Here is a 22,549-nt window from a genome sequence, read left to right on the forward strand (position 1 = left end):
GGGGCTTTCTCTGTGAGTGAGGGACAGGCTCGAGTGCTGGGGAGGAAATGGCCCTGGGAGGAGCCCTCAGCCAGTGGCAGAAGTTGGAGTCTCAATACCTGGGCCTTCTGACCCAGGAAGATGCACAGAGGTGTGGCCCAGCCAGTCTCTGAGGGGTGCCCAGCACAACTAAACCCTAGTCGCCCACATTGCTAACCTGCTTTTTCTCTCCATTTTCATGCCTCACTGCCCTCCTGGTGTTTTCTAGGATCACATCTAAAAGAGCTAGTTGCAGCTGAATTTTTGCGTCAAGGTCAGCTTTTGGAAAAACCAACCTTCTAGTGGAGCCCAGGTCCACTGTGAGGGGCCTCCTGGACATGTGAGGCTTGCCTGGGTGCGTCAGGCAGCAGCACCCCTTCTCCTGCACGTCCCTGGCCTCAGCCAGCAGCTGTGCTCTACGGAGGGCAGGGCTCCCCGCTGCCCTGGCCACCCCCTCCCCTGCATGCTCGCAGAGTTCTGAGGACACATCGGAGCAGTTCTTGTCCTGTTCTTTCCCCACCTCAGGATGGGGCTCGCTGTGCTGCTACCTGCACCTATGCTGTCCCACCCACTTCTGCCCTTCAGCCCTGGGCCCGATGGGCATGCAGCCTGTGCTTCCAGGCCACTGGCTCTCTCGCTCCTCAGCAGGAGCTGGCCAGCCCTGCCCGGCCCCATGCACAGCCCATAGAGAAGGGCTTTCTCTGCTGAGCCCTGACAGTGTGGTTGAACACCTAGAGGGACCTGGGCTGTTCACACACCCTGGGCTGGTTGGTTCCATCTTAGCCATGACACCTGTTGTGTGACTTGGGGCTGAGCAAAACTTCCTGCCCCATCTAAGGCCCCCCGGGCTAGTACGGGCAGTGTGTTGGTGCAGGTCTAACTCCACAAAACTGCCTGGCCCCTGCCAAGCCATTGAGCCAGAGTCAGGATGAAGAGTTGGGATCAAGGCAGTTTTATTTACTCATGAAACTTGTGAGATTTTATTGACCCACTTTTGGTGACAGTTTTATGTGAGCATGAGGGGATCTGGAATGTGCAGGCACACGGGCTCAAGGGACAACTTCACTGCTGGCCCTTTCTGTACCAGAGCCTCGTCAGCCTCGGCCATGCCAGGGCGGGACAGCCAGAGTGATGTGGGGTCCCACCCTCGCCTGCCACTCTGGAGACCTCGCTCTTTAGGTGAAACGTGGATGACAGAAGTGTTGCCACTCCAGCACATCATTGTTTTTCCTTAGCTCATGAATAATATGGAAAAAAGGGGAAGACAGAGTTGAAAACTCACCTTACAAAGCAGGGCATGCTCCTGCTGTGGTTTGAGTGTGTCCCCTCCACAATTCAGGTGCTTCCAGTGTGACGGTATTAAGAGGTGGGGTCTTTACGTGGTGATTAGGCCATGGGAGCTTCTCTTTAATGGGTGGGATTAAGGCCCTCCCAAAAGAGGCTTCGCACAGTCTTTGGGTACAGCTTGCCCTTCAGCCTGCACCATGTGGGTACACGACAAGACCAGTGCCTTCATTTTGGACTTCCCAGCTTCCAGAACTGTGAGAAATAAGTTTCCGTTCTGTACAAGTTACCGAGTCTGTGATATTCTGTTAGAGCAATGTGAACAGACTGACATTTCCCTTCCTGTGCTCAGGAAGGGCCAGAGGGAGCCAGCGCTGCAAACGTGTAGGATGTCCCAGGGCACGAGGGAATCTGAGACCTAGCACCTGAAGTGCAGAAATGGGAGGGCAGAAGTCATCCTGAGACCACACACAGGGCAGGAACAGCCTCGGCTGGGATGTGACTCACTATGTCATGAGGACCCCTTTGTTCCCCAGGCCCCATCTGCCCTTCCTCTGGTTCAAGGAGAAGCTCAGGAGGCTAAAGAGACCTCCCCAGTTCTCCACATCATTCTTACTTTGTGTTCAGCCCTATACTTAATATCCCCAGAGCTGTGTCCCAGCCCTGACCCCTGGGAGAGATGAGGACAGTGCCCACACGTGCCACTAGCAGATGGGGAGGTGGCCACAGTGCAGAATGGGGGAGTGTGCATGGAGAGCATTTAGAACTAATCTGACTATTTTCTTTTACTTCCTCATTTGGCTTCAGCTGCAACTCTTTGAGGCCAGCCAAGCAGAGGTTGTCATCCTTGTGTAAATGATCAGGAAACTGAGGCTGGGAGGTTAGAAGCTAGGAGGGTGCAGGGTTGGATGAGAACTGACATTTCTGGAGAACGAGAGAGCTCATGACACTAAATGGCAGTCTGTGCCCCCTTTCCTTCCTGGGGCCTGGGCCAGGGATGCCGTTTACCAGCTATTCCCAGCATGGCTCTGGCTTCAGCCTCTGGCATGAGGTTTGGCCAGGTGCCTACCCCATGGCCACCCTCAGTATCTATGGGCCAATGTCCTCATTCCTTACTACACAGATTCCTGAAGGGAGAGAAGCGACCAGGTGGCCACCTCCAGGAGCAGGCACAGATGGGCAAGGCCAGGTAGGAGAGATCTTCCCAAAGGAGCAGGCCTCAGTGCTAGATCCATCATCTCAAAGGGCCTGAGCACCCAGCCCATGTCATGCAAAACTCTGAAACCTAGAGGTACTGTGGGGACCACCTCAAAACCTGGACATTGTGGAGACCCCCTTCTGGGGATACAGAAAACTGACAAAACCCCACACATGTAAACTGAGTCAGCCAGGAACTAGCATGTCCCACAAGGAGCCAGTGCTTTGATGCCATCCTGTGGGCTTCTCCCCCCCAGCCCCACCAACAAGGCTGTGATCACAGAGGGTCCTGAGCCAGGACTCCCCTGGTGAGCTGATCCCCCACGAGACCCACTCCTGGGAACTGCCTAAGAGATGGGGCTTGAGTGGAATGGATGGGGTGGACTATGGAAAACGTGTTGGCATCACAGTGGATAAAGTTCTCCTCTAAGCTTCTTTCTGCCGACAGAGCCATGGTCAAGGGGAAGACAGGGTGGGAGCAGGCAGGAGAGGTGGTGGGAGGGTCTAAAGAAAAACCTGCTCAAGTCTGAGACAAGGTAGGGCAGGGCGGTGCCCACCTCAGTGCTGGCACTCCCTGTGGCTTTGCCTGGGAGCACGTGGCCTGGGCATTCCCCCACCCAGCTGTCTCTAGGGAGGATGCATTCCAAGACGATGGTCCAGACAGACCACATGTCTTGATTTGATTTCCCTCATGCTGACCCCAAAACACAGACTGAGGGTACAGTTTATTTGGAGAGGATCTCAGGAGACACAAGTGAAAGAGGGAGACAGAGAAGGAACAAAACCATTGGGTCTGTTTTCAGTGGGTTACACTGTGGGCCCCGGGGTTCCTCCTGTTGGGGAGACTCTAAGGACCCACGTGGAAATTGCCTCTGAATCAGGTGCCCTGATGCTGAGGAGACTGGGACATTCACCTGTCTCTCTCTTGAGGATGGTGATGACCCTTACACTTGACCTCTCCCACACTTGCCAGATGTACCTGCTCTGCTGAAGGAGATCCATCCACACAGAGTAAGCCCTGGGCCAAGCTGGGGCAGTCGCAGGTGCTTGAGGCAGGAGCTGGCAGCAAGCTGGCACTCGGGCACCAGCTGCAGGTGCATGCAGAGGAGCTCTTGCTCAGAGGCTGACAGCTAAGGCCGAGGGCCAGCAGCCACTGCCCACCTGTGTATGTAAAGTCTCACTGGCACACGCCCACTCTGATTTGCTTTCAACCCACAAAGGCAATGTGGGGTAGCTGAGAAAGAGACCATAGAGCCCACAAAGGCCAAAAGAGTTACTCTGTAGAACTTTACGGAAAATGTGTACTGAACCTTGGTCGAGAGGACTCGGGCAGAGACTTAACAGCATCTGGCCCATCATGACTTCTCATTCTTTAATGACACATGGATGCCCTGAGGATTTGTGAAAACACCATGTGGGGTATGGGGGCTGGAGGGCCTGTCTTCCTCCATCGTGCCCATATGGTGCCCTGGGGGGCGGGCCGTGTGGGTCAAAGTGCATGAGCCCTGAGACAGCAGCTCAGACGCACCTTAGTTGTGCCAGCAGGAGACACCTCAGAAGGTCCTAGACTGAGAGAAGCCCACCCGCAGGGGACCCACCAGGCTGCTCTGCTGACAATCACCCCATCAACTGCCCAGGCCCCTCCCTCCAGCACACGGCACACAAAGCTTCTGGAAATGCTGATATTTAATGACCTACTAAATATTGAAAAGACAAGACAGTGTATGGCCAGGCCTGGGGGTGGATCTCAATCAGGGGAACCCCTCCGAGCAGGTCCTGTTCAGGAGTTTGAACTGTGTTTCCCAGGGCACGGCGTCCACGGTGAAGAAGCAGATGAAGAACTGCAGGGAACAAGCGCAGGAAGCGACGGTGGGTGCAGGAGTCTCGGGAAGCGTGTGGCTCCTGCTCTGAACCCAGCCTCCTTCTCAGCATTGCCCATGCCGGGCGACAGCTTGGGGGTGTGGCTCTGGCCCTCAGGTGTGGCTACCCAGCCTGACCCCTGGGATGTTCTGAGCATTCAGCATGATCTGGGGCTCCACCTGACCCTCAGGCACCCGTGTCAGATCCCCCCTCTCCGGGCAGTGGCCTCCAGGGGGGCCCCCAGCTGTCTGTTGTCATTCCTTCCCCAAAGAGCAGCAGGAGACACTTTGCTCCAGCAGGGGCTGCTGTCAGATTTAAACAGTTAGTTAACCTATTAGTTAATCCTCTGAAAAGAGTGTCTGCTAAGCCTAGGCAGCGATGTCCCCAGTGTCTGTCTCCACCTTGTCTTTGTCACCCAGAGCAGATCCCACAGCTCAGCAGGGCCCAGGCAGAAACAGGGAGGGAAGGCGGTGGGGCCCCTCCTCAGCCTCCACCCCCTCAGGCTCTGCATCAGGATCGGTGGACCCTGGCAACTATCCACTCAGGCAAAGGTGATGCTGGGCCCCCACCAGGATTCTTCTGCAAAAGACAGGGGAGGGGCAGAGATGAAGACCAGAGAGGGGACATGCTCTATTAGAATCCAGCGGACCAGGACCTAAGGGGATGAGAGCACCCCGAGGGCCATGTGGTTGGGGTGCAGGCAGCAGCAATGTTATGAGTGAGCAGAATCAGGAAATGCAGAGTGGCCAGGGGCCTGCACATGGACCCCTGGGCTGCCTGCCCGGCTGGGCTCCCCACTAAGGCACAAACAGCATAGCCTGGCAGAGCCTGTCCTGGTTCCTCCTCTACGCCCCTCAGAACAGCTTCGTCAGCTGCTCCACACCTCACCCTGTCCACACACAGGAGCATCCACAGCTGTGTACATGAGGTGCTGGTGTCCTGTCTCACCTTGTCCAGCTCTGGGCTTTGGTGAAAGGGGCAATTGTCGATGTCTTCCTGAAATTTCCCACACCTGGTCTGATGAAGCAGCAGGTTCATGGAGAACACCAGCTTGGAATAATCCTGTTGAACACAGAGGCTCACGTGGACTCACCCCTCCTGCTGCCCTTGAGAAGCTGATCGTGCAGACAGATGCATCCAATGTAGGGAGAGCCCAGACCCTGTCCTCACTGGGAATTCTCCCACGGGCCTGGCCTCAGCTCTCTCCAGGTAAAACCCAGGGGGACTTTCTCTAGCTGGGGAGTTAAGAGCAAAGGGCAGGTGGGCACGGTGGAGGCCACGGAGAAGACACAGGCTGAGTCACTCTCCATTACCACAGCACCCATCCCCAGCCCCACACCCCACTCTTCCAGGGTGAGACCCCGCTTCACTCTCAGAAGGGGTCTCAGCCTATGATTGCATCCTCGGGGGACAGGTGCCAAGTGCCTGGGGATGTGTTGGCTCTCTAAGCCTCTGATGGATGATCTCAGCCCCGAGAGAGGGAGCCCGATGCACAGTGTGCTGTCAGTGCTTGCATCGGACCCCCAGCAAGAACGTGCCCTGGGCTGCTGCCACCACACACAGGCACACGACTGGAACCAGGGTTTCAAGGAACACCATCTGCCCCCTTACAAAGTGTGCTCTGAAGCCTTCCTTGCTCTTCTTCTTCTGCACTCCACTCTCCTTCATTGCATCCCATGTCATCCTCCAATCCCACCATTTGTCCCAACCACCAGCCTGGCTGCAACACACAGAGCCAGGAGCCCCACGTGGGAGTCCCCACCCGAGACAGCAGGAGCAGCAGGACCAGCTAGAGCAATGCACTCAGGTATGCACAGAGGCCTCAGCTGTGTGCTGGGCTGGGGTCGTCTGCCCAGAGCAGGAGGCGTCAGAGAAAGGGAAGTGACCACACAGTGGCCACTCGGACTGAGGGACGTTCCCTAGCGCTCCGTGAGTCCTCAGGTGCTCGCTCTCTTAGGTCTCTCTCTGTCTCTCTGTCCCTCTTTCTCCTTTTACCTCCCTCCTCCCCCTGTCTCCTCTCTCTGTGACTATCTCTCTGGTTTTCTAATCATCGCTCTCATTTCGTTTCTTTGAAATCCTTCTCAATCTCTCTCTATGGACATTTTCTCTGGGGCTCTTTTCCTTACTCAGTAGCCTCATCTCTTTTGTCGTTCTTATTTGGAAGTCTTTCTTCAGTTAAACAGCATCATAAAAATTATGAAGACTGAATAATATATCTAGAATTGGGTAGACTTCGAATCAAGTTTTTTAAAAATCCTAATTAAATCTTTTATAAAAACTGAAACTGACCTGATTTGGTTATATTTCACCCATGTATAAATCACAAAGGGGGAAGCAAGACTCCTTGATAAGACCCCCCCCTTGTCCCTCATTAGCAGCAGGTGCAGGAGGGCAGGGCTGGGGGGTCGTGGTCACCAACCTTCTCCCTCCAGGCACTCAGGACGCGCTCCAGCCTGTAGGCAGCGTTGTCTTCGCTCTGCAGATTGAATGTGTGCACAGCGAACTCCACCGTGGCAGGGAGGTAAGCAGACAGGACCTGCTCATCACCGTCCTCCTGCTCTTGGGAACGCCAGGACTGAGTCACCAGGAGCTGGAAGCCTAAAAGAAACAGCAGCATTGCCCAGGGCAGAGCCCAGCTCCAAGGCAGACACGACATGCTGCAGGTGTCCCCTACCCCCTGCCTTTTCCCGTCCGAGCCCAGCTCCCACTGGAGCCACCAGGCCCAGGTCCTGTCCTTAATTCATCTGCTTGTGCACAAACTCCTCCTTCTGGCCTCATTTCTGCCATTACACCCTGTCCCCCCTACATTGGCCTGGCCTCCTCTACCAAAGCTGTTTAACTCACGTCCTGTCCAGAAGGGAAGGTCACCACCCAGGAGGGAGGGTGGGAAGGACCAGCGATGGGAGGGAGGGGCCTGGGCCTGAGTCGCAGCCAGAACCACTCCCAGTGCCTCCGTGGGTCATAGGAGGCCTCTGCTTGGATACCCCAGAATCAACACTGCAACGAGGACACAAGGGGTATAAGTAGAAGCTGACCCCTGGACACACCATAAGGGAGGGGCAGAGACAGAAAGGGACAGCGACTAAAGGGTGCATGGGAGGAGCGAGCATGTGGGTGATGGGAAGCAGCGCTGCAAGGGGGCTGGTAGAAGGCTCCAGACCCCCTGCTTGAGAATCACCGGCTGCTGGCCAAGGGGCCAGGCCGTGGGCTGAGGGCTCTCTCGGGCCTCATTTCCCTGCTGTGTTGTGGCTTGGGGCCTGCACCACTGGCACAGCCGCCTTGTGACAAAGAGATGTGAGAAAGAGCAGGAGGTGCTGGTGGTTGGATTCCGTCAGTGGGGACATGTGTTTTGGTAAATCTGGGGACAGCCACAGAAACCCCACAGTGCTGGGGGATGCAGGGAGAGAGGCAGGTGTGGACACAGAAGTGAGGCCATGCACTCTGCACCAGGTCACTTGCTCCTGAGCACAGCTGGGCACAAGCGCATCCTTGAGGGGGCTCTGAACCATGGAAAGAAAGTGGCTGTGACAGACACCATGTCCAGGCTCACACACTTCCAGGAGCATGTGCACACCCCCTCCTAGGCCTGCGGGACACAGGAGCATCCAGGTGGGACTCTGAGCCCATGGAGGGTGAGGGCAGGAGCCTGGTCTCAGGGTGTTGCGCACAGCGCAGTCTCCCACTCTCTGGCTGACCCATCTGCCCTGTGCCATGGGTGACAGGTGCCATTTTTGGTTTCACCCAATGAGATCCTTGGCACCCCTTCCAACAGCTGACAGTACCTGATGAATTCACTTGAGTTTTCCCAGGACCACAGGGAGCTGGGGGTGCCCTGGCCTTGGAGACCTGAGAGCCAGCCCAGCTCGGCCAAGAGCTGATCCCGCACCTTTGCACTGCCCTGAGCCTTCTGCACCTCAGTTGTCCACTCCACAAATGCATATAGCATCGTCCATTCCTCCCTAAATAGCTTGTTGTTGAAGGGGCCAATTGTCATCTTGCAGTAGAAGTGCTGCGCTCACTGAGAAGTGGCACGCGTTGGTCAGGAGTTCTGCACTGGCGGCTTCTTTCTTTATCTCTACTGCGGGTACATTGGGAACTTGCACGTTCGTCATCACCGTGTCTGGGCCTGGGCCACTGCCTTGGGGAGGAGGGAAGGCAGGGCTTAGAGTTACCACCAAGACTAACAGCCAAGCGTAAAATCCTGGACTTATTGTCACCACTGTGATTATCAAACGACTTGTGTGTCTGCCCAGGGAGGGGAATTCCTCCAGAGACGGGCTCAGGTGCAAGGGGTGGGCTGGAGCCCTGGACAGGCACGGGTACTGAGGGACAGGCGATCGCTCCCCTCCCCACCCCTCTCCAGGCTGCCCACCTGGGCCCCCCAACTCTATCTCTTCACTCACTGGAACATTCCCACCCACCTGAACCATAGACTGGTCACCCTGATACTCACGGTGAGTCCATTTTCCTTTCTGAACCACAGATTCACTGAGGGTCCTAATCAGGTTTCTCTCACATGTTAGGGCAAAGGTGGATAAACACACCCCCATAATAACAAGAGTATCAAATCCAAGTACAGAAATCTTAGCTCACATTAAAACCCTGGTTGTTGGTGATAAAAAGAGAGTTCTTATAGCATAGTAACATGGTACACGATTGGGTCCAGTGCTGAGAATATCCTTAGCAATACAGATGCAGGTTATATGATGATAAAAGAAAAAATTCCATCCAGAAGCTATAATAGCCGTGAACCTACATGCAAATGCCACCGTGGACTTGGCATAATTGAGGATCAAGTGTTGGTGTCACCAGGAGAATCAGCCATGTTGGGAGATTCTAGCACATCTCCTAGAAGTTGGTCAGGGAGGCTAAACATTATCAAGGGCACAGAGAATCAATAGGTACCATAAACTAGTCCACTTCAGTAGCCTGTAAATCCCTCTACTCAATACAAAATGTGAAAAAATTTTCAATTGTGGCAAAATACAAATAATACAAAATTACAATCTTCACCATATCTAGGTGTACAGGTTAGTAATTCAAAGTGCATTTACATTGTTGTGCATAGAATGTAAGTTTTTAAAAGAACAGTCTAGTAATTATGAAATTAAAGTTTTTTTAAAAAGTAGAAAGATATTGACAACTGAACAATAAAGCTGTGGCTGATGGTTTTAGATTAATTGCATTTCCTCATGATAATGTAATCAAATTAGCAGTGAAAAATACTACAAAATGTTTATTAAATTGAATTAGAAAAATTAATTGATAGCAAAATGACAAAATAAATTGGTAACAACTTAATAGCAAATATCAGTTGTAAATACCTACAAAAATAGCAAAAATGCAACTAAAGCATATTGTTTTGTAAGTTAAAACCTTACTACCAAATAACACATAACTTATCTTTATAGAGCATATTTAATACCATATAAAACGTGAAATTTAGCTAATTTGGTATGACAGGGAAATTCGTCCTCAAAAAGCATTTATAAAAAAGCCAGAAATAAGAAAATAAAGAACAAAATGTTAATACAGAAAGGTAAAATAAATAATAAAACAACAAGATTTTTAAACAAAGAATGTAGGTAATGAACTATGTCAAATATTGAGTGAAAAGATTATTAGAAGTAGGGAAACTCAGGAAACAGAGAGAGGGAGAGAATATAAAATATTAGTAATGATGAAAGACAAACTTCTTGAGGCACAGGATACATACTGATAGCATATGAAAATACTGTGCACAGCAAAGAGTTTTTAGTCTCAACATGCAATCATGACACGTAAACAAAAATACTGAATAGTTATTTCTTATCAAAATTTAAATATTTTGTTCAATGACTGCCTCTATGAAGAGGAGGAAAAGGCAGCTACACGGTGGCAGCAAACACTTGCAAACCACACACGCATCAGACAACTAGTGTCTGGCATGTGCAAAGAATTCTCCAAACTCAACAGCAAAAAAACAGACTCACTAGGAAATGAGCAAAAGACACATCACCAAAGAGGTCACACAGGTGGCAAATCCACTTACGCAGTGATGTTCACTATTATTTGCCACCAGGAAAATGCAAATTAAAACCACAATGAGATACCACTACATAACACCAGAACAGATAAAATAAAAAACAGTGACAACACCAAATGCTGGCAAGAAGACAAATAAACTGGGGCATTTGCACATTGCTGATGGGAATGTGAAACATGACAGCCACTCTCAAAAACAGTTTGACAGGTGCTTACAAAACTAAGCATGATATTGCATTCCTGGGCATACTTCCCACTCTAATGAACATGTGTTCACACAAAAACCTGTACAGGACTGTTCATAGCAGCTACTGGGTTAAACGAGAGGACTCATCCCACTCACTGGCCCCCAGTGTTATCTGAGAACCCCTTCTTGGCTCACAGAGTTCAATCCACGGGACGTCAGATTTGGCAAGTTCTAACCATATTTCCTGAATACTACTCAACGCAAAGCGAGGGGCAGGCGCCAATATCACCACATACTTTTCACAATGTAGGACCCCACTCCTGGTCCCTGGGGCATCTGCCACTGCAATGGTGTGAGTCAGGAAACCGATCGCCCCCAGTGTTGTTCCTCTCCCTTTCATAGACTAGAATCAACATCTACACCCAGCAGCCTCTGCCATCCCCCAAATGCTGCACACACACAGGCACTTGCACACACATATGTGCACGTGGACACGCACATGCTCAGCCCTTCCTTCCTCAGTTCCTGAGCACTGGATCCGGGTTTTGGGCAGGAGAGGGCAGTGGCCCAGGGCACTGGGACCTGCTGGGCTCCCTGCAGTCCCTCTGAGGCAGTGCAGCCTCATGTGGATGCTGCTATCTCTGAAGGCGTGTCAGCAGAAGACAGAGGGCCACCATTCAACATTAATCTCTCTTTTTCAAAACGGAAAGAGGTTGGGAGAGCTCCATTCAAACAGCACGAACTGTGAGCTTTCACAAGCTGAACAGGGTAGTAAAGCAACGAAGTTATCTGATTGACTATAGCTATGCATTTTTCTTCTTTGGTTATGGTGTGATGGAGGTCACTAATTATATAACCAATTGGTTGGCTGGCTGTTTGTGATCAATTGAAGCTAGGTTTATTTTTTATGTCGGACACAAGAAATTCCTCCAAGCTAAGTTTTGGTTTGCTTATGGAGGAGCTCTAGGTACAGAGACAACCTGAGGCTAATGGCAGCCTTCTTATTTGCTTTAACAGCAGACATCTTAATATGTTTACTAATAATCCTTCGGAGGTCAAAAAATATTAGACAGTAGTTTGACTTTTGAGCACATTGCCTACAAGGAAACAGTAATCATATATACACACAAATACACATAAAAGACATATTCATCACACGACTTTTTATAATGACAAAAATTAGAAAAATTTAAACAGTCACTTCTTGGGCATTTACATAGTTTTGAGAGTTGCAGCTCCTGGGGAAGCCCCCAGCTCTGAGGGACGATTGTGCAACAAAGTCAGACTCTCAGGTTCAAAGCATCCTCCTTCCTCTCTAGGACACTATTGTGGAAACTGATGCCTTGGGTCTAGAAACCCTCCTTTTTCTTTATCATCAGGAATGGTGTTCTGATGCCTTCCTGATCCAGTGTGCACAGCAGAAATCATTCTCAAGAACCCACTCCAATGCCCTTCAGATTCAGTCACTTCTCACTTGTGGCTTGATCTATATCCACACCCCAGGGAAGTATTCTGAACGTGGGCTACTCAAAGTGTGGTGCAGGGAGCAGGAATATCACCATCCCCTGGGAACAAGTTAGAAATGCAAATTTACTGGTCCTGTCCACACCTACTGGGTCAGTATCCTGGTGGGTTTTAACATGCCTTCAGGAGGTTCTAGATCCTCTGAAATTTATGCATAGCTGCAGATAAATGTTGAAGTCATATTCATGAAGTGAAAGCTTATCTTGTCTGGAAAGAGTACATTACTCAGTCCTTAGGTAGAGGCTGTGAGCATCTCTTTCTAGAGCCCAGACTGTGGACCACGGGGATTCATCTTGCTAGAGAAGCTCTGAGAACTGATGTAAAATTTTTCCTCTGAATTGGGTGCCCTGAGGTTGGGGAGACTGGGACACTTACCTGCCTCCCTCCTGATAATGGTGGTGACCCTCGTTCTTGACATTTCCAACACTTGCAGGGTGTACCTGCTCTGCTGAGGGAGCTCCATCTGCACAGAGTAAGCCCTGAGCCAAGTAGGGGAGACATAGGTGCCTGAGGTGGGAGCTGGCAGCATGCTGGCACTCGGGCACCAGCTACATGTGCACACAGAGTAGTTTTCCTTCAGAGGTTGACAGCTATTGCCAAGGGCCAAACAGCCTGCTGCCCACCTGTGTAAGTGAAGTCTTACTGGAACACACCCACTCTGATTTGCTTCACATTGTCTATGGCTGCTTTTAAGATACAATGGCAATGCTGGGTAGTTGAAAAAGAGACCATCTGCCAACAAAAGCCAGAATGGTTACTGTCTGGCATTTAAATTTTTTTTTTTATGAGCCCTGGTCTATCTAGGAGGTTTGGTTAAGGTGTTGGTAGCATTTGGCACACAACGGGAGGGTCTCTCAAGCATTACTTTACATGCATCCCCTGAGGATTTGTGAAAATGCAGACTCCTTTTTCAAAGGTGGGTAGACCCTGGGGTTGCACATTTCTGAGAGGCTCCCAGGAGATGCTCCTCCTTCTCCTGGTGATGAGACCACCCTTAGAGTGTGACGCTAGAAATTCTTCCTTCATCTGCCAGCCTGCAGTGGACCAGGAAAGTGTGTGAGCCAGCACCTCAAGAGCAAAGGCCACAGTGCTGTGAGGGGGCCCAAGGTCCTGGTGGGCTCCATTATCAACATTTGGTGCCCTGAGAGGTCACAGTCATCACCCCTCTGGCCATGTGAGTAAATGTGCATGAGTCCTGAGACTTCAGCTGAGATGCACCTCAGCTGTGACACCTGAGAAGGTCCTAGACTGAGGGGGCTTTGTGCCCTCCTCCAGGGGACCCATGAGAATCACTGAGAATCACCCCATCAACTGCCAAGGCCACTCCCTCCAGCTCAGGGCATGCAAAGTTTCTAGAAATGCTGATATTTAATGACCTATTAAACATGATGAATCTGGACAAAGAGGAATTTCTAAACTGCCAAGTCTTGAAAACTCAGATTCTTGCAAATAGGAGAACAAGCAAGTATGGAGGTGCTCAGCCACTGAGGTGCCAACTGCTGTGACTGGCAGGTGGCCACGGAAAGACAGGACAGTGTGTGGCCAGACCTGTGGGTGGATCCCAATTAGTGGGACCCCTCTGACCAGGACTTGTTTAGAGTTTGAACAGTGTGCCCCAGGGCATGGCATTGATGGTGAAGAAACAGAAGAGGTGAAGACCAGAGAGGGGACATCCTCTCTTAGAATCCGGCAGACCAGGACCCAAGGGGACAAGAGTAGTCTGAGGGCCATGTGGCCGGGGTACAGGCAGCTACAATGTTATGAGCGGGCAGAGTCAGGAAACTCAGAATGGCCAAGGGCCACCCTGAGAGCACTCACTAGGACAATACCTAGCAGAACCATCCATGTCAGGCCACTGCAAATGGTACCCACTGGATTAATGCCCAGTGAAGCTGTAGGAGCAAGGCCATTGCAGAGAGTCCCCATTAGGGAAATGCCAGTGAAGCCATTGTGTCAGGGCCAGCAAAGTCAGTCCCCACTACGACAATGTTTAGCAGAGCTGTGGGGGTAGGGATGTACCCAAGATCCCAGAATAGAGACCCACCAATGTGCAGCTCCAGCCTGGGAGAGGTACAGGCCCTGGATCTCAAACTGTGAGAGCTGCAGCGTGGGTTGTGCCCAGCAAAGCCATGGAGGCAGGGTCCACTGGACCCCTACCCCAGTGCGTCTGGAAGGCAAGGCATTGATTCAAACAAGATTATTCTCAAGCCTCAAAATTTAATGTTTGCCTTGTTGGATTTTGGACTTACTTGGGACATATTACCCCTTTCTTCTTGCCTATTTGTCTTTTTTGGAGTGGGAATACCTATCCTATGCCGGTCCCACTATTGTGTTTTAAAAGCACATAACTTGTTTGATTTTACAGGCTCACAACTAGTGGGGAATTTATCTCAGGATAAATTGTTCCTTGAGTCTCACCCACATCTGATTTAGATGATATTTAGATATGACACTGGACTTAGCCTTTAAAGTTGAGGCTTCAACGAGTTACAACTTTTTAAGCTATTAGAATGGAATGATCATACTTTGTATGTGAGAAGGACATAAATTTTGGGGCCAGGGCAGAATACTAAGGTTTGACTGTTTGTATCCCCTCCAAACTTCATGTTGAAACTTAATCCCCAATGTGATAATAATAAGGGGTGGGCCCTTTAGGAGGTGATTAAGTCATGAGAGTGAAGCACTCAAGAATGTGATCTGTGTCCTTATAAAAGGGCTAGAGAGAACTAGATAGGCCCTTTTTTCCCTTCCACCTTTCACAGTGTGAAGACACATCTTGAGGCAGAGAGCAGCCCTCGCCAGACATCAAACATGCCTTGATCTTGGACTTCCCAGCCTCCAGAGCTGTGAGAAATAAATTTCTATTGTTCATGAAGTATCCATTCTCTGCTATTTTGTTATGAAGCACAAACAGATTAAAACACAAACCGAATTCAAGAGCACTTTAAAAGGATGATTCACCATGATCAAGTGGTATTTATCTCTGGGATATAATATATCAACAGATGCAAAATAATAAATGTAGTACTCAAAATTAAGAGAATGAAGTACAAAAAATGTATGATTATCTCAATACATGCAGATAGAGCATTTGACAAAATTCAACATCATATCATGAAAAAAACATTCAACGTATTAGGTATAGAAGGAATGTACCAGAACACAATAAAGGCGATATGACACATCCAAAGCTAGTATCTAACTCAACAGTGAAAATTTGAAAGCTTTTTCCTAAGATCAGTCCCAACAACATGTCTACTTCTCCACTTCTACTCAACATAGTGCTGAAGGTTCTAGCCAGAACAATTAGGCAAAGGAAAGAAATGAAGTCACCCAACTCAGAAAGAAGAAAGTTATATGTGTTTGCAGATAAGTGCTCTTACACACAGAAAACCCTAAAGACTACACCAAAAACTTTTAGAACTAATAAACAAATTCAGTAAAGTTTCAGAATACAAAATCAAGATAAAAAATCAGTAGCATTTCAATACATTAAGAATTCAATACATTCTTTCTGAAGAAGAAATCAAGAAAATTACATTTATAGTAGCAAAAATAATTAAAATACTTAATAAAGCACAATTCTGTCTCTCTGCCCCCTACCGTACTGGTGCGACCGTGGATTCGCTTCCACTTACACCACTTGTGTCTGTGTCCTCCTTTCAGTGTCGAGTGTACAGATTTTTTTGTCTGTCTTTTTTTTCCTCTCAGTATAATGTTTTTGGTATCAATCCATGTTGTTACATATGTCAGAATATCTGCTTCTAGAAAACGGAAAAGTGGAAAATTAGAATTCAGGGTTACACCATATCTTTAGGAAAATCTGGTTCTGCATTTACCAAATGTGACATCTAAAAGAAATTACTGGAATACCAATGGTAGCTATGTGTACAATATGGACTGTTCATTTAATGTCATTTTTTAACACAGATCCTGGTCGAAACATTGTAGAGACATTTCTTGAGTTCCTAGCATGCGAGAATAATGAGGAAAAAGTCACAGCCCTATCCTCACTATCTATAGACTAACAGATAACAGAGCTAACAAGTAAGTAAAAGGATAAGCACACATCCAAGGAATTGTGACTCACGCGGTGCTTCAATGGAACAAACCGTGTTTGAGAAAACATAATTGAAGGGTCCCACTTCAATGAGATGGCAGATGGAGCCGAGTCACGCAAAGGCCGAGGAAGGAGCATTCTAAGCAGAGTCCATAAGTGACAGTGGACAGATGCATCACTGGAAAGAACCTGATTTCTTTGAGAATTTGAAAAATGGCACATGTGACAACAGCAGAGTGAAAGAAAGAAGCATAGGACAGGTAAATGGCAACAATATTATGGAGGTGTTTTAGCCCAATGAAGGAATCTGCGTTACATTCTAAGTCAAATGGCAAATACTTGAAGGGTTCTTGGCAGAACATCTAATTTACATTTTAAATGATCTATTTGTTGTTCTGTAGAAAACAGATTAGGGTGATATGAAAAAACTAGGGAGAGAACTTAGGAGTCTATTGCAATTTCCGAGTGAGGAATGGGTGATTTGGATCACATGGGAAGGTGCAAAAAGATTTGGGATTTGTTTGGAGTTTGGGAAAGATTGTCCCCACGCCTCACCTTGCAAGACAGGTAAACTCCACTGTGGTGGGGGCAGCGGAGGCTTCCAGAGCCTGCAGTGGAAGCCAGTGATGGACAGTGTGGAGGGGCCCAGTGGGGGCTGTGGCAGTGGGAGCTTCGTGGGGATGCTGGTCTGTGAGTCAAGCCAGTGACCACTCAGTGGTGCTCTTTCTCACCATGGAGAAAATATAGAGATCCACGACCCTTCCTTCCTGCCTTTATAATTCTGGGGCTTGCTTTATTATACTTCAGCACCGGAGGGAGGAATGACCTCACCAGGCACACACAATGGCTCCTACTGACTTGGACACCAAGGACCCATCAGCCACTCAGGGCTCCTTTTACCTCTACATAAACCTGCAGAAAGTGAATTTCCCTACGGACTGAATTCTTTGATCCTCACAATCAAGGAAAATTTAGGTTGCTGGCCCTCACTGGGGACTGGGAAGGACATATGTGGAACCCAGGGTAAGCTCGAACCCAGCTTCAAACATGTCATGTCCAGAGAGAGAAATTAATATGACACTGCAAGGTCACTCAGGCAGATGGTGCAGGCTCACATGCCTCGGGAATGCAGATCTGGATCACTGCGTCATGTTACGAATGCCAGTGAGCTGAGGAGCAAACTGAAGGCAAAGGGACCTTGAGGACAACTCAGGGCTCTGTGGCCTCCCACAGGAGCGACGATGGCCTTGCCCATGGCTCCTCTTCCTGCACCATGCATTTGTTTGTGTGCAGGCAGTCCTCACCTTGCTCAGCAGTGCAGAGCTATAAAAATGAGCATGCGAGCTGCCTTTGTGCAGAAAGGTCTTAATATTATCAGTGGGGAAAATCAGGATAGTTCCATGACTTACAGATAACTCTGTCAAATATTAAAAACTCTCTGTCGGTTATAAGTCTACAGGGAAATGAAAAAATTGTAAAAGTAACTTTTATTTAATACACTATAATTTAAAACATTAGCAACACTGAGAATTAGTGTTTACTTCTTCGTAAGAAACTTAGTAAGAGCATGTTGAGCGATGCCTGCCTCCTGCCTCCCATCACGGAATTTACATGATGCAGTGAGCACTTTTTCTCTGCCTTGGAGGAATTATCATGCTTCTAACTCTGGCTCAACTTCCAACATTTTATCCTTCTTCCTTTTCAATGCAAAACATCTTGGAGAGTTTCTTTAAGTGAATTTATTTCCTTATGTGCAGCAAAGGGCAGAAGTGTTTAAATAGCAGGCCCATTACCACGTTGTGCTCAGGGCCAAGTGCATTCACCGCGCTGGGGGCTGAGGAGCCTCCTCTCATATTAATCACCTCACACATTCGGGGGGCAGGGGGGCTGCACACCAGAGTGTCAAGCACTTAAGGTCCTATCACCTTGCATTTGTATGTACCTAGTCTCACAGGTGTTTTTAACTCTATTAACAAAGATTTTAACCATTTCTTCTTTTTCTATTTTTCTTCTTTTACTATTTCTAGAAAAAGGAGCTGGTGGCTGGACCCTGCTTGTGTCAAATAAATGCCAGTGTCTGCAGATTGACCTTAGAGAGAGAATGGAGGTCACAGCTGTGGCCGTCCAGGCAGGCTACAGGAGCTTGGACTGGGTGACCAGCTACCTGCTGATGATCAGTGACAGCAGGAGGAATTGGAATCAGTGCTGTTGGGAAGAAATCATCTGGGTAATGCCTCTTTATTGAGAAACACACATGTTATTTTAAACCTATTATATTGACTCAATTGAGAAGCCGAATTTACCAACTTATTTTGAAAATACTTTCCAAGAGACAGTAAGGTGCAAATCACATTTTAAAATATATTGCATGCGTGGAAGATGGGGAGGTAAGACAACTTCAGAGTGTATTAGGATTTTTTAAAAATCTCCCTATTATTCCTTTAGGTGGTATGAAAATCTAAGAAATAAGTCTTTATAATCTACTTTTACGTTTTTCAACTGTACAACAGTTTAGCATTGTCTCTTCATTGCTTTTGTACATGACTAAACTTAATTTATTCTTCCACTTCCTCTGGTATAATCTGGAAATTCTAAAAGATGCTGGGCCTTTAAATGTAAAGTAAATGAACAAGCACGTTGGACACCACACAGCTTGGGTGGAACCCAAGGCCCCCTGCAGCCCTTTGTCATGTGGCCTCGTTTAGGAATCTACAGGCTATAGGAAGTGTTGGGTTCATTAGAGTCTTAACCACTTTGCATTATTTTGCATCAGTGACATATTTCTGTTCTAATTACACCAATTATCCTGCCTCTTTTAGGAAAAATCAGTTTTGGGGGGGAGTTTAACCTTTTGAATATTATAAAGGTATTTTTTTATAGGGACTGTGGCCACACATTTTTAACATTATCAGAGCAGAGCAAGAGGTACTGTCTAAGAGTATGTTCTGAAAAAATATATATTAAATTAGAGTTTTATATAACAGATACTGGAAAAAAAAGAACATTGTAAACATTGTAATTTGACTTCCCCCAACCCAAAATATATATATATATATATATATATATAAATGATAGAGATCGTGAAATTCCTATTTTCCAGTTAAACACGTCTGAGAAATGCCATATCCAAGCATCATCATCGACCTCTTTGCTTACTGTGAAAGGGCCAGGCCCCAGCATCACAAATAAATTCCTGTTTCTCCCAAACTAACATGAGAGCAGGTGGCAGTTGTAACTTATTTTTACACTAAAGCAGGTGGCAGTTGTAACATTGTTTTTACACTTCATTGTTATGAGCTATTTACTGATTTAGCCATGACCCCTGTTAGTGTGACCTTTCCCCACTGCACTCCTGAGCTGAACCTGTCTGGGGCCGGCTGGGCATTGGTAAATGTTTGTTAAGCAAATGAATGGGTGACATGCACTCTCTCTCAGGATGCATTTTTGATGACCCAAACTGCAAGTGATTCCTCCCAGCTCTGCATGTCTCTGTTTGTAACTGGCCTCCGGTCCTTAAAGGAGAGATGGTGGGTGTTCCTGTCTCCCCTCCTGTTTCCAGCTTACCTAGGGAAGAGCTGAACAGCTCCTGCAGTCATCACTGGCAAATGATCACTACACAAAATTTTGTTAGAAGTTAACATTTTTGCCCATTAAAGATACAAAACCCATCAGATGTATAAGAACACCCCAATTATTGTTCAAATATGAGTCACAGACCTTGAGGAATTTGGGAATTCACAAAATGTAGAGTGCACTGCAGTCTGAGTTAGTCATGCATGAGCCTGAGAAGGTCCTTGAAGAAAAGTTACGACGTTGATTGATCAGAGTTAAGGAGGATGTCCAGAGAATCAGGGACAATGCAAATAAAAGCACAGATAGTAGAGGCACAGGAAACACGTTGCATTAAAGGACGAAAATCAGGAATATGATGAATGCTCACTGGAAAGACCAAGGCTATCATGTTTGGCTCATCAAATTCTTGTGAAAGTATCTGGGGGAGTTTCTTGGGATGCTACAGCAGTGCCTCGGCTCCAGCCCTTCCTGGAGGGGGCTCTGTTTACTTATTCAGAAGGTTAGAAGCTAGACTTGAGAATACAACCTTAGAGATGTGAGCTGAACCAGGTCTGCATCAGCTTCCTGTCTGGATGGATTCCTTCTGTTTGACACTTTCTCACCAGTGCCATTTTTATTTTACTGAAGCAAACCTCTCTGCTGGACCAGTGTTATACTAACCATTTCTTTCAAAAAGGGTGGGCCGCTAGGAGCCTCCCTGAGCTCACTCAGGGCTCCTTATCTCTCTGAGCCAGGCCTCAGCAAAGCAGGATGTTAAAGTCTTTAGAGAAGATGGGAGGAGCAAAATGGTGTAGAGTCTAGCAGACATGAGACACCTGTGCCAGTTGTTGGTTTACAAAAATCACTGTGTGGATGACAGCAGCTGGGTGCTAGTGGAGCACCACCCACACCTAGAATTAGAAAGGTGCTTGGAAGACCATGTGTGGGGAAATAAGATAATTTAGTCAGGCTCCCTCAACATTTCTTGTAAACAAGTTGTGTGTGGGTGGAGTTAGTGTGCATGTGCACCCATGTATCTTTGCTTTTGTGTGTTCTTGAGTTTGTGAAGCAGTGCTGGCTGGCAGAGCTGGCTCTAAGCATCTAAAAATAGAGCATGTTTACTCTGCTGGCAGCTGCTCAGTTTCAGTTTCTCTTTGGACTTTGCTGGTAGCAGTTGAGATTGTGAGTTTCTCTGTGGACTGCTTGGCTCATAGTGTTGTATGTCCTGAATAAAGACTATTCCTACTTCAGCCAAGGCTCCAAGGACCTTTTTGCTGGTTACCTAGCTCATAGACCTGCATGCGAAGGATTTGTGAACTGGCTCGAGGGATCTGTGAGCTCCAGACCCTGGCTCTAGCTCTACACCATGAGTTGGTGATCCAAGTGGAAAGTGCCATGGCAAGTGAAAGTAAATTTTTATTCAGGAAGAATTACACAAAATATGAATTTTTAAAAAATCCTATGAATTTCTTCCCAAAACAGATGGTTACTTGGTGCCAGCTGTCAAAGGCAGTCAGACCCAGCTTTTGCAGAATTTTCTAAACTCCAGTAGCTGTCCTGAAATTCACGAGTTTTTGCACCTGAAAGAGCTGGGAAGGAAATCGTGGAAAAAGTAATACATGTGTTTGCGGAGATCAGGCCTTTATTGCTCCACAAAAGGAACTTCAAAGGAACCCAGACACTCGCAGCTACTAGCTGACCTGGAGGGCAGCAACGTCTTCTCCCTGACCAGCGGCAAAAAAACAGTACAGTGTCCCCATGGACCCTGGGCTCTGCATAAAGCCAAACAAAGTAAGGAAGGCAGCGAAAGAGCTGAGGCTGCTCTGTGCAGAAGACGAGCGGGGCTGGAGCTGCTTGATGACGACGTTTAGGCTCCTCAAGTATGGAAAGCTCCTGTACCACAAGCACCGGATCCCTCAGCAGAGGAAAGCCCTGCTCTCTTCCTTCTCAATGCCAGTGCATAGTGTCTCTGAGAACTCCCTTGTGGTCATGGATTTTTCTGGGCAAACAGGAAGAGTGATAGAGAAACTGGCTGAAGCCCAGCGTGCAGCCCTGGAGGAGGGCCACACCTGGAGGAGTTGCCCACCGATGAATATGCGAGGTAGCCAAAGTCCCTGCACCCTTCCACCCTGAGTACAGTGATTCACAGGATGCAGCACTGGTTCCACGGGATGATCTCCAGGGAGGAATCCCACAGGATCATCAAACTTGTGGACGGGCTTTTTCTCCTCCGTGACAGCTGGAGTAATCCAAAGGCATTTGTACTCACACTGTGTCATCACCAGAAAATTAAGAATTTCCAGATCGTACCTTGCAAGGTCAAGGGACAGACGTTCTTCAGCCTTGATGACGGGAACACCAAATTCTCCGACCTGATCCAGCTGGTTGACTTTGACTAGCTCAACAGAGTCCTGCCTTGCAAACTCCAGCACCACTGCATCTGCGTGGCCTTATGACATTCCATGTGGTTGTAGCTGAAGCCTGGAGCAAGTCAGCACTGGAACGAAGAATAGGGCTGTGCGATGGTTAAGAACGTACTTCTGTTCGGCACCTTGGGACTCGGAGAGAGGTGGGTTCATTTGGTGCCAACCAACCAAGATCGACTAACTTGTTGGACATAATGAGATTTGCTGCTGCAAATCCAGCAGGATCACCTCCTTCCACATTGGCCAAATCAGGGAGGTCATGAAAGATCCAGTACAGATTTGAGAATAAACTGGAATGATCATCTTGGCTGGGCCATGCAGGAACAAGAACCGGAGAGAAGAAATCAGAAATGAACTCGTGCCCTGGAATAATCTTGATAATTGAAACTGATCTGTTTACTTTTTGTATTGATGACT

General features: G+C 48.1%; 1 protein-coding gene and 1 pseudogene across 1 annotated transcript; one reads left to right on the forward strand and one right to left on the reverse strand.

Annotated features, from left to right (window-relative positions):
• Positions 1–4,250: 4,250 nt before the first annotated feature.
• On the reverse strand, positions 4,251–8,471 carry LOC103600994 (cystatin-9-like). Its single transcript, XM_008585370.1, is given in 7 exon segments — positions 4,251–4,340; positions 4,929–4,938; positions 5,248–5,289; positions 5,291–5,421; positions 6,779–6,957; positions 8,142–8,205; positions 8,379–8,471. Coding segments are annotated over 7 exon segments (609 nt in total).
• Positions 8,472–18,255: 9,784 nt separating this feature from the next.
• On the forward strand, positions 18,256–22,162 carry LOC103600996 (annotated as a pseudogene).
• Positions 22,163–22,549: the final 387 nt, after the last annotated feature.

Source organism: Galeopterus variegatus, unplaced genomic scaffold (genome assembly GCF_000696425.1).
Source record: "Galeopterus variegatus unplaced genomic scaffold, G_variegatus-3.0.2 Scaffold3538, whole genome shotgun sequence".
Taxonomy (NCBI): Eukaryota; Metazoa; Chordata; class Mammalia; order Dermoptera; family Cynocephalidae; genus Galeopterus; species Galeopterus variegatus.